General features: G+C 43.8%; 1 protein-coding gene across 1 annotated transcript in view; it reads right to left on the bottom strand.

Annotated features, from left to right (window-relative positions):
• Positions 1-12,396, bottom strand: part of nlk2 (nemo-like kinase, type 2) — a 95,599-nt gene that overhangs the window by 33,451 nt on the left and 49,752 nt on the right. Inside the window, exons 3-4 of the mRNA XM_051958331.1 lie at positions 11,324-11,379; positions 1,370-1,476 (exon numbers count right to left, since the gene is read on the bottom strand). Of these exons, the coding sequence (XP_051814291.1) occupies positions 1,370-1,476; positions 11,324-11,379 (163 nt within the window). The remainder of the gene's footprint in view (positions 1-1,369; positions 1,477-11,323; positions 11,380-12,396) is intronic.

Below are 12,396 nucleotides of genomic sequence, written 5' to 3'. Positions count from 1 at the left end.
AAGTAAGAGTAAGTTATAAAGGCATGCCTCTGAGATTTTTGTAAGAACATGGGGATCTCAGAAAAATGCAACTTTTAGAAGAATGCAACTGGACTTAAGAATTACTCAAGAAGTACAACAGCACAAATATTTTCTTGATCATTATGAGCTTTGACTCTTCGCATTTTTTTTTACACTTTGGCACACTTTTGCAATCCAAACCTGGCAAAGTGCTTCCTTGCTCTGCGTTCCTGAACCAACTCATCAAGCAGATCATCACAGCTCCACACCCTGCACCAGCATCCAAATTCTAAATTCATCACCTTTTCTATGAACTGCTTCCAGTGATGATCACAGTTCATTACTTTATATATCTGCATTTATTTATTCATTTACTCCCTGTTGTTTTCATGTCACTGTTGTTTATAGCATTAGTTAATAAATGTTTGTGCATAAATATCATCAGTTCTACCGTGTATTTCCTTGTTTTGGGAACTGGAGGTCAATGAAATCCGAGTTTATGACTTTCAGAATGAGACTGATCAACTTCATTTTTGTCAAAGTCTCTTTGAGACTTGGCTTAAATTGATAATTTGCTCAGACTACAATAACGAGTGCAATTTCAATCATCAAGTGTAGCTTCTACCATTTCTACACGTTCCGCTTCAAAATTCTTGAAATTTTCTGGACGGACTGGCCTTCTTGTCTTAAAGTAATTGCACTGTTGTTCTCTGTACTGAGTTGAGTGGTTCTTTCCATACTATGGATTACAACAGCAGTTACATAGGGCTATCCACTGTATACTAATCCTACCTCTGCACAACACAACTGATAATATCAGACACATTAAGAAGGCAAGTAATTTCACAAACTGACTCTTGACAAGGCACATCTGTTAATTCAAAACCATCCCAGGAGACTACCTCATGAAGCTCACTGAGAGAATGCCAAGAGTGTGCAAAGTTGTCCATTCAAAGCAAAAGGGGGCTACTTTAAAGAATCTAAAATATAAAACATACTCTGGTTTGTGTAACACTTTTTTGCTTGCTACATACTTCCATATGTGATTTTCCATAGTTTTGATGTCTTCAGTATTAATATAAAATGTACAAAGTAATGATAATAAATAAAAACCACTGAATGAGAAGGTGTGTTCAAACTTTTGACTGGTACTTTATATCTATACGATATTACTGGTCTACAGTGTGCCTCTGATTCTTTACTTTTATGTTTTGCTCCATCTATCTTGGTTTAGTAAGAGTTGCTATGGGCTGCTGTAAAAACATCTCTGCACATTTCATCCCTGATATTTAGATCAAAGCATTTTATAGAGTAAACTTGAATAAATGGGACCATAATGAGAAGATCACCTTCAGAAAAGAAAACCTACCTCTTAAAATCTGATAAAGAAAAACTTTGGCGTGGTCTGAGCTCAGAGGCTGTGGTGATACGATGATCTTATGGAGGTCACTTTGCATCAGTTCAGTCACCACATAGCTGACAATGGGAAATTAAGGTTAAAACACAAAAACTCATTCATGAACAAAAAAAAACACAAAAAAAACCCCATAAGTCTCACCCATAATCGCTAAAAGACAGTGTTGCTAAATTACATTAATACTGATGACTCTTATACCATTACGTGTTATACTTCTGCATTTGGAACTTGCTAAAAATATACAAAACATAAACTGACAAAAACAGCATAAGACCAGGCTATGACTTTGCAATATGTCAACACCTGCGGTCACAAATTGTGGTCATTTATAGGCCCAGAAAACAAACAACAACAAGCTGTAGCCTCTGTGGTGGCACAAAGATTGCAACTGCAGTTTTGCTCATGGTCAATGCATCCATGCCATTTTCAGATTGGATGGGAGCGTTTGTAGATATACGTCCTTGCAACAGCAGTTACTGTGAGAATTTTTTCCTGAATTATTGAATGAAATCAATGGGCACAACTAACAGTGAGATCTGACACTGCTCTTCTGAGTTGATGACCAAATTATTACCATATTTTCTACTTGTGTTCTCTGGAACACAGTCCATACTTTGTCCACACAACAATTTAAAAAGTGCATTAAAACAACACACTTGGTAAGGGAAGGGAAGTGTCTAAATGACGTGGACTGCAGTTTTATTGGTCAGTGTGACATAAAATTTGATGTTTGCTTGAAACTTTTGTTTTAGATGAACTAGAGAGCTCTTAATTGTTGTTAATTGGTTCATTGTGATATTTGTCAGCCAGGAGGCTGAATACAATCAGATTACACATTATAAAGGGGAATCTAAAAAAATAAAGATTTCATTTAAAACGGTAAACGTTTATATTTTTAATTCATTACATTCAATACAGCCATCATTAAAGATAAATATTTAAAGATTTTTAGTCTTTCGATGATTAGTATCTCATTTTAAAAAATATTTCCTAAGGCCAATCCAAAAAGGATTTATAAAACGGAAATGTTCAACTTCTGTTCATTTATACATTCAATATTTGGTTTGGGCTCCTTTACCACAAAATACTGCATGAATGCAGCATGGCATGGAGGTGATCAGCTTGTGGCACTGCTGAGGTGTTACTGAAGCCCAATTCACTTGATAGCAGCCGTCAGCTCGACTGTACTGTTAGGCTGAACATTTCTCATCTTCATCTTGACATTATCCCATATTGAATTATGTCAGGTTCAAGTCAGATGAGTTGGCTTGTAATCAAGCACAGTAACATCGTAGTCAACAACAATCATTTGGTAGTAGTTTTGGCTCTGAGGGCAGGTGCTAAGTCCTGCTGGAAAAGGAAATCAGCATCTCCATGAAGCTTGTCAGTAAATATATACACTACTCACAATAGGCTAGGGATATTGTTACATACATGACTGCTTTTCCTATTTGGTCTGAATTTTAATGAAATAAGTAATAGTTCCCCATGATATCACTATAAATGAATGAGAAGAAGCTCCATTTTCATTAGTGCAATATTTATTTCCCCAACAATTCAGACAATAACAAAGATAGCCCCAAATAATCAAAATTGGCAAAGTCAGTAGCTGGTGACAGCAATGACAGCTTGACAACGATGTCTCATGCTTCTAACTAGCTTCATGATGTTGTTCTGCGTTGAACTCCTCCACAAGTGCTACATGCAGTTCTGCCAGGTGACGTGAGGGTGGGGTATGAGCATCCGGTCCCTGCTTCAGCTGGTCCCAGACCTGCTCTATGGGGTTCAGGTCAGGGGACATTGCTGGCCATACCATATGAGGCACTCCCACTTCCTGAAGCGGAGCTGTGACAATTCTGGCATCATGTGGTGGAGCATTATCATCCATGAACAGAAAGTTGAGGGTGTGCTGATGGAATTGGGGGATGATGATGGTTCTATGATGTCTCTGAGGTAAGAACGTGCAGTGTCTCAGCCATCTACAATCACCAAATCTATTTAGCGCTGACTGGTGATGCCTGCCCAGACTGTTGCACTTCCTCCACCAAAGCCAACCCTGGGGACCATGTTGACCTCGGCGTATCGCTCACCTTGCCTTCTTCAGCAATGCTGACGACTATCATTTCTGTGCAAGGTGACCTGACACTCATCAGTGAACAGGATGGTAGACCACTGCTGCATTGTCCAGGTCACATGGTCTTGTGTACACTGCAAACGGTCACGGCGGTGTCTTGGTGTCAGTGGAGTCACCTGCAACGGTCGTCTGGCATTCAAGTCAAAGCGGTGGAGTCGGTTATGAATGGTTTGTCTGGAAACCCTAGTACCTCTCACTTCTGGTAAACAGCCCTGCAGCTGTGTGGCAGTTGCATAACGGTGTCTGAGTGCATAGGTCCTTAGGTACTGGTCATCATTGCGGTCCATCACTCGTGGGGCTCCACTCCTGGGTCTGTCACCAACATTGCCAGTGGTTCTGAGTCTTGCTGCAAGTCTGCTGATGAGACTTTGAGATACACCAAGTTCACAGCAACATCTGACTGCCTCCTACCAACCTGAAGGCGCGCTATGGCCAGGTGGCGCTGCTCATCCGTTAAGTGATGTCGTTTGTTCATGGCTGCTTGAATGATGAACTGGGAATGACTTACTGACAAGACCAGCTTTTTATACCCCCAGAATGTTGAAATTCATGCCCCATTGAAAAGGGTTGTCTTTCTGTAATTTTTGGTGTTGGTCCCAAGATGTGGGGGTGAGACCATTATGTGGAAAACACAAAAGGAGGTGTGTCTAGCATCCTAATACTCCCTATTGCCCAAAATCACTGAAGTGAAACAAACACCTTATGTATGAAATCCACCGAGGACCTCACAATATCCCTAACTTATTGTGAGCACTGTGTATATACTTGTGAAAGAATGGGTCACTCTCAGGAGCTCAGTGAATTCCAGCATGGAACTGTGATACGATACCACCTGTGCAACAAATCCAGTCGAGACATTTCCTCACTCCTAAATATTTCACAGTCAACTGTCAGCTGTATTACAAGAAAGTGAAAGTGTGTGGGAACGACAGCAACTCAGCCACCAAGTGGTCGGCCACGTAAACTGACGGAGCGGGGTCAGCAGATGCTGAGGCGCATGGTGCCAAGAGGTCGCTAACTTTCTGCAGAGTCAATCGCTACAGACCTTCAAACTTCACGTGGCCTTCAGATTAGCTCAAGAACAGTGCACGGAGAGCTTAATGGAATGGGTTTCCATGGCCGAGCAGCTGCATCCAAGCCATACATCATCAAGTGCAATGCAAAGCATCGGATGCAGTGGTGTGAAGCACGCTGCCACTGGACTCTAGAGCAGTGGAGACGCCTTCTCTGGAATGATGAATGGTGCCCCCCATCTGGCAATCTCATGGACCAGTCTGTGTTTGGCGGTTGCCAGGAGAACCATACTTGTCGGACTGCATTGTCCCAAGTGTAAAGTTTGGTGGAGAGGGGATTATGGTGTGGGCTTGTTTTTTCAGGAGCTGGGCTTGGCCCCTTGGTTCCAGTGAAAGGAACTCTGAATGCTTCAGCATACCAATACATTTTGGAAAATTCCATGCTCCCAACTTTGTGGGAACAGTTTGGAGCTGGTCCCTTCCTCTTCCAACATGACTGTGCACCAGTGCACAAGGCAAGGTCCATAAAGACATGGATGGCAGAGTCTGGTGTGGATGAACTTGACTGGCCTGCACAGAGTCCTGACCTCAACCCGACAGAGCACCTTTGGGATGAATTAGAGCGGAGACTGAGAGCCAGGCCTTCTGGTCCAACATCAGTGTGTCACCTCACAAATGCGCTTCTGGAAGAACGGTCAAAAATTGCCATAAGCATACTCCTAAACCTTGTGGACAGCATTCCCAGAAGAGTTGAAGCTGTTATAGCTGCAAAGGGTGGACCGACATCATATTGAACTCTATGGATTAGGAATGGGATGTCACTTACGTTTATATGCGAGTCAAGGCAGGTGAGTGAATACTTTTGGCAATATAGTGTATTTTCAGACCTCAAGTCAATTTTTCTTCATTTTATGTCTAATTACGGTAAGTACACATAGTAACTACAGTTATCTATTGGGCATTAAGCACTTTGGGTTACGTACATTTAAAAATCTGAATACTTCCTGTGTGGCACGCTGACAGAGCAATTGCTGTTGCTGCTGCAGCAAAACATGCAGGTCACACTGTATTTTCTATGAAGACAGTGTTAGATTAAGTAAACATTATCATTAGACAGCATCAGTCTAACATCAATAAAAATAGTAATAACAGTAATAGTAATTCACAAGTGAGCAATTATTGCAACTATTTATACAGTGTCATAAATATATAATTTCTAACACCCGTTTGAATATATCAGTTATTTCCAACAATTATTGCATTGTTTAGTAGAAGCCGCCCTGGTAACTTTATATATTCAAAACTAGCTATATTTATAACGATGTTTTCATTTCCCTAAAAGACTGATTGAATACAAAAACTGGAAGTACTCAATAACAAGTAGCTAATCATTATATCATTCTTCCCTTTAAACATACAAATATAACAACATTTGCTAAAAACACTGGCATGGTGATGGAGTGGCTAGAAGGTCGTGGCTTCCTCCCACAGTCCAAGCACATGCTGAGTTAATTGGTGATCCCAGATTGTCCGTAGGTGTGAATGTGAGTGTGATTTTTGTCTGTTTGTCTCTATGTGTAGCCCTGTGAGAAACTGGTGACCTGTCCAGGGTAAACCCTGCATTCAACCTAAGTCAGCTGGGATAGACACTCCAGAGAATAAAGTAGTGTATAGAAATAGATAGATAGATGAATGGAAATTTGTTTTATTACTAAATGAATCAATGGCTAATATAACCATTGATTCATATAATAACCAACGGTTTGGAGTTTATTTAATAGAAAATCATTTGATTTGAAACTGCATTTGAAATATTCTTGAATCACATGGCCTTTGCCCATAGTCTCCAAAAAGCTAATGTACTGATCCGGTATGGGCTAAAGTAAAAAGGAAAAAACAAACAAAAAAAAAAAAAAACTTTGCTTCAACTTTCCATCCATTTAAAAATTCTACTTGTTTAGACATCACTGACCAGAAACTAAGGCTGAATTCAGTGAAGATGAGTGAGAATCCTGTCTTACTGTGTATTTTACTATTGACTACCTGTCAATAGACTGAAACTTTCACCTGCAGATGCACAAATTAGCAAAAATGTCTGCACAACTGAAATCTTTCCATAGTGGGACTTTAATTCAATTCAATTTCATTTCAATTAAATTGTATTCATATAGGGCCTATTACAATTCAGATTGTCTCAATACATTTTAAAGAACCCATATGACATTAGGCTGCTTCATTCTTTATATGACTATTTAAGAAAGTCCAGAAAAAAATAAATGGAATGGAACATTTCAAAGGGTAAAAATGGCCAGAGAGTGCTCAGTCAGCAGAATGTCTCAGCTGTAAAGGGACAACCACCAGGCTAAAGCTGCCTAAAATGAAGTGGTGAATAATAAATATGGCAGTATGGCAATGCCATTGACTTCCAGGAAGAGTCTGGATGACAACCTCGAAAGGGTGGTGACAACTGGAGAGACAGTGGACAGCTCGGAAAGACGGTAACCGGGGCAGGGACAGCTAGCATCCCAAGCTGCAGCTCTCGAAGGAGAGCACCCACACAACGCTACGAAGAACCCTAAGGAGAAATACCCCCAGGGGCGCCCGAGAGGGGAGGAGAATGAGCGCCCCGAATGGACGGATTATCTGGTAACGACTCTTGCAAATGAACAATCGACTACGAGTGCAGTCTGCAAATGTGGCAAGGTCTGCAAAAATCCGACAGGTCTTAAAATTCATCAGACCAAGATGGGCTACCTTGAGAAACCTGTGATACAACGCGCAGTGCCAGTACTTTGTACAGCACCTGGTGAGACGGAGGAGGATCTAGGCCCTGACACACCCCACAGTGCCCAGAACATCCGTGCACCACAGGCGACACCCCGAAGCAGACGATCAGAGCGACATTGGATTTTGTGACCCGCTGCTAACAAGGAGTCGGAGTGGCACCAGTTTGACGAGGATGTTGATGCAGCCCTGGAAGTGACAGCAAAGGGTGATGTGGACCAAAGGCTCCTGACAATGAGCACGTTCATAATCAGCATTGCATCAGACAGATTTGGCATCAAGGATCAACGTGCCAAAACAACAATGGCAGCACCAATTCCAAACCGACGAGAGATCAAGATTTCTCAACTCAGACAAGAACTGAGGGCACTTAGGAGCCAGAAAGAAGCACCTTGGTGCAGAAAGAAGACAAACAATGATGAGAAGGCAGCCTTGGCAGAGCTGAGGAGTGTGGTTAAGGAAAGGCTAATCTCTCTGTGAAGGGCCGAATGGCACAGGAGGAGGGGCAAAGAGAGGACTCGTAAGTGCAGTGCCTTCACTGCGAACCCATTTGGATTTGCAAGAAAGCTGCTAGGAGAGAAACATAGTGGGCAGCTGTCATGTCTGGAGGAGGACATCAACCGCGACATCAAGAACACCTACAACGACGGCATGAGAGAGCAAGACCTTGGCCACTGTGCAGCCGTCGTAAACCCCCCAGAACCCCGCACGTTGTTTAACATCAACATGCCCACCCTGAAGGAAGTGAAGGAGGTCATCAAATCTGCCAGAACAGTATTGGTGTTGGGCCCAAGTGGAGTACCATACTAGGTCTTTAAACACTGTCCCCGCCTGTTGGAGCGTCTCTGGAGGATCTTCAGAGGGATCTGGAAGAAAGGGAAAGTACCACAGCAGTGGAAATATGCAGAGGGAGTGTGGATCCCCAAGGAGGAGAATGCAAGGGACATTGAGCAGTTCAGGACAGTCTCCCTCATCAGTGTTGAGTGCAAGACCTTCTTCAAAATCATTGCCAACCTCCTCATGGAATTCCTCCTCAAGAACACCTATATTGACACCCCGGTGCAGAAAGGAGGAATCCCAGGAGTCCCAGTGTACCTTGAACACATGGGAGTGGTTACTCAACTGATCCGCGAGGCGAGGGAGAGTAGGAGGGACTTGGCTGTGCTGTGGCTGGACCTTGCTAACACTTATGGATCAATTCCACACAAGCTGGTGGAATTGTCCCTGAATAGATACCATGTCCCCGAGAAGGTTCGCAATCTCATCCAAGACTATTACAGCAACTTTATTCTCAGGGTGTCTTCTGGGTCTTCGACATCGGAGTGGCATTGTCTGGAGAAAGGCATCATCACCGGCTGCACGATCTCTGTATCCCTGTTCGCCCTGGCCATGAATATGCTCGTAAAGTCTGCAGAAGTGGAGTGCAGAGGCCCTTTATCAAAATCGGGCACCCGACAACCACCCATGGGCATTCATGGACGACCTCACGGTAACCACAACATCAGTGCCTGGATGCAGATGGCTCCTGAAAGGTCTCGATCGGCTCGTTACTTGGGCACGAATGAGCTTTAAGCCTGCGAAGTCCAGGTCCTTGGTCCTGCATAAAGGAAAGGTAACCAACCGTTTCCGCTTCACTTTGGGAGACACAGAAATCCTGCCGGTGTCTGATAAACCAGTGAAGAGCCCAGGCAAGCACTTCACCTGCGATCTGAAGGACACCGCTGCATGTCAAGCTACCAGCGGTGACCTTGACACATAGCTCACAGCTGTGGATAAGTCGGGGCTTCCGAGGAAGTTTAAGGCCTGGATATACCAGCACAGCATCCTGCCCCATCTCCTTTGGCCTTTGCTAATCTATGAAATCCCAATTACCATCGTGGAAGGCTTTGAGAGGAAGATCACCCAGTCCCTGCGCAGGTGGTTGGGCCTGCCACAGAGCCTTAGCAGTATTGCTTTGTTTGGGCACAACACCAAGCTGCAGCTCCCCTTCAGCAGCCTGACAGAGGAGTTCAAGGTTTCAAGAGCCAGAGAGGTCCTGCTCTACAGAGATGCTGAGGACAAAAAGGTCTCCTCAGTGGGTGTAGAGGTTAGAACAGAAAGGAAGTGGCATGCCCATGATGCAGTGAAGCGGGCAGAGGCCTTGTGGGCAACGTGGCTAGGGGTCGAGCTGGGCTGGGTAGCAACCCAAGACCATGCATCAGCCAAGCCAGAGGGAAGGAAAGGCATCGGTGGCGCCATGACCAGGTCCTGCGGGCAATAGCAGACACCATCTGCACTGGCATTAGCAACAGCAAACTACAGCAGCCAACCAAGAGCGGGATTGCCTTTGTTCGAGCAGGAGAGAAGCCTCTACTCTCCAAGAAGACCCAGGGGGGCCTTCTTACAACATCAAGGGACTGGCAGCTCCTGGTCGACCTGGGGAGACAGTTGAGGTTTCCAGACATCATTGCATCTACAACACTCTGGCCGGACATGGTTTTGATGTCCGTGGCCAGTAAGCAGGTGGTGCTCCTCGAACTAACTGTACCCTGGGAGGACAGAATGGAGGAAGCACAGGAGAGGAAGAGGGCAAAGTATGCTGACCTTGTTCCTGAGTGCTGGAGGAATGGATGGAAGACCCGCTGTGAGCCTACTGAGGTGGGCTGCAGGGGCTTTGGAGGCAAGTTCTTGCACCGGGTCCTGGGGCTCCTGGGCAGTGGTGGACTCCACAGACGAAGAGCCATCAAAAACATCTTGGAAGGCGGCAGACAAGGCTTCTCGGTGGCTCTGGTTGAGGAAGTGGGACACGTGGTGTAGTGTGCTACCTGGACACAAGTCGGGGCATGATCACTCCCGGCTGGGTCGGCTGGGCGAGGGTGTCTGATGTAAAACCCGAAACACCCAATGACCCCAGATACATCACTGACGATGTGTCCAGGTTGCACCATAAGGTGTATAACAGTACTAATACTGCACTTTTATGCTAAGATGATAACGCTTTCTGACTTATTCCTTACCCTTTACATTTGACTATTAGTACAGCCTAAAGGCTGTGACAACCTGAAGACTGGACAAACCAGAGGGATTAAGGCCTCTGGTTTGGGGCCAAAATCAATTTATCAGGTTCATGATTGTGATGGTGCAGACTTAAATCTTAAACGTGGCAGGTGTTTTGTAGAATAAATCACATTCCTCTTTAAAATGCAAAACAGAGAGCAGCGAGAAAGCAGCAGTTCACCAATATTACAAAAATCAGTGGTTTGTCTTCATGTAGATGGTTATGGTTCGATTTGTCCAGGTACGTTTCATCTTCTACATGGAAGGCTAAAGCATCAGCAAAACTATATCTAATAAAAACTAGGACATTGTTAAGAAATGCTGCAGTCGTGACTTTTTTTAAAAGACAATTTTTCAACTATTGAAGCACTACAAATGAAATTCTGCTCACAAGTATTCAACTGTCCACAGAGTTGTGTTGGTATGGCACAGGCATAAGTTGAAGAAACAGATATTCCCAAACCTGAACAATAACAACAAACCTATCTGCATCAAGAGGCACACATAGAAGGCAGTCATAATTAAGCAAAGCTTAACACTGCTCATTTGGTAAGTTAATTATTGATTATGTTTGTTTTTGGATTTTTTTTGTTTATTGTTATATTTGATATCTAGTTTTACTGTCCTAGGTGTGTGTATAATAAACTATAGTGTTCTACTTTTTAGAAACTGTGTGTTCGTGTGGGAAGACAGAGCCATGTTGGACTGGCCCCAAAAGCTCAAAACCTCAAAAGAGGATTTCATTAGTCAGAGAACGTAAGCAGGATTTTACACAAATCACTCTAGGAAGTTGGAATGCTTCCTTTTTAATTGCACTGCATTAACATCATTGAAATGTTTTCAAAAATAAAACCACAGTGGTTTACAAACTGCGAACCCTGGACCTCTGTAAATGATTACAGGATTGTTGACCAGTGGTAAACCAGTGGTAAAGGATACATTTCTTCAAAGTAGTCAATGTGTGGAGGTTGTAGTATGTCCAGAGCAGACAGCACCTAAGGAGAAATTTTAAGCCAAGGTCAGTTGTTTTGCTAATTTAATTTCTATCTACACTCAACAAAAATATAAACAACACTTTTGTTTTTGCTCCCATTTTTTATGAGATGAACTCAAAGATCTAAAACTTTTTCCACATACACAGTATCACCATTTCTCTCGAACACTGTTCACAAATCTGTCTAAATATGTGATAGTGAGCACTTCTCCTTTGTTGAGATAATCCATCCCACCTCACAGGTGTGCCAAATCAAGATGCTGATTAGACACCATGATTAATGCACAGGTGTGCCTTAGACTGCCCACAATAAAAGGCCACTCTGAAAGGTGCAGTTTTGTTTTTCCACTCCTCTTCAATGGCTGTGCGAAGTTGCTGGATATTGGCGGGAACTGCTACACGCTGTTGTATATGCCGATCCAGAGCATCTCAAACATGCTCAATGGGTGACATGTCCGGTGAGTATGCTGGCCATGCAAGAACTGGGACGTTTTCAGCTTTTAAGAATTGTGTACAGATCCTTGCAACACGGGGCCGTGCATTATCCTGCTGCAGCATGAGGTAATGTTCTTGGATGTATGGCACAACAATGGGCCTCAGGATCTCGTCACGGTATCTCTGTGCATTCAAAATGCCATCAAAAAAATTCACCTGTGTTCTTCGTCCATAACAGATGCCTGCCCATACCATAACCCCACCGCCACCATGGGCCACTCCATCCACAACACTGACATCAGAAAACCGCTCACCCACACGACGTCACACACGCTGTCTGCCATCTGCCCTGAACAGTGTAAACCGGGATTCATCCGTGAAGAGAACACCTCACCAACGTGCCAGACGCCATCGAATGTGAGCATTTGCCCACTCAAGTCGGTTACGACAACGAACTGCAGTCAGGTCGAGACCCCGATGAGGACGACGAGCATGCAGATGAGTTTCCCTAAGACAGTTTCTGACAGTTTGTGCAGAAATTCTTTGGTTATGCAAAGCGATTGTTTCAGCAGCTGTCCGAGTG

This window comes from Acanthochromis polyacanthus, chromosome 13 (genome assembly GCF_021347895.1).
Source record: "Acanthochromis polyacanthus isolate Apoly-LR-REF ecotype Palm Island chromosome 13, KAUST_Apoly_ChrSc, whole genome shotgun sequence".
NCBI classification, from domain to species: domain Eukaryota; kingdom Metazoa; phylum Chordata; class Actinopteri; family Pomacentridae; genus Acanthochromis; species Acanthochromis polyacanthus.
The sequence above is the reverse complement of the archived record's forward strand: the minus strand, read 5'-3'. Positions and strand labels throughout refer to the sequence as shown.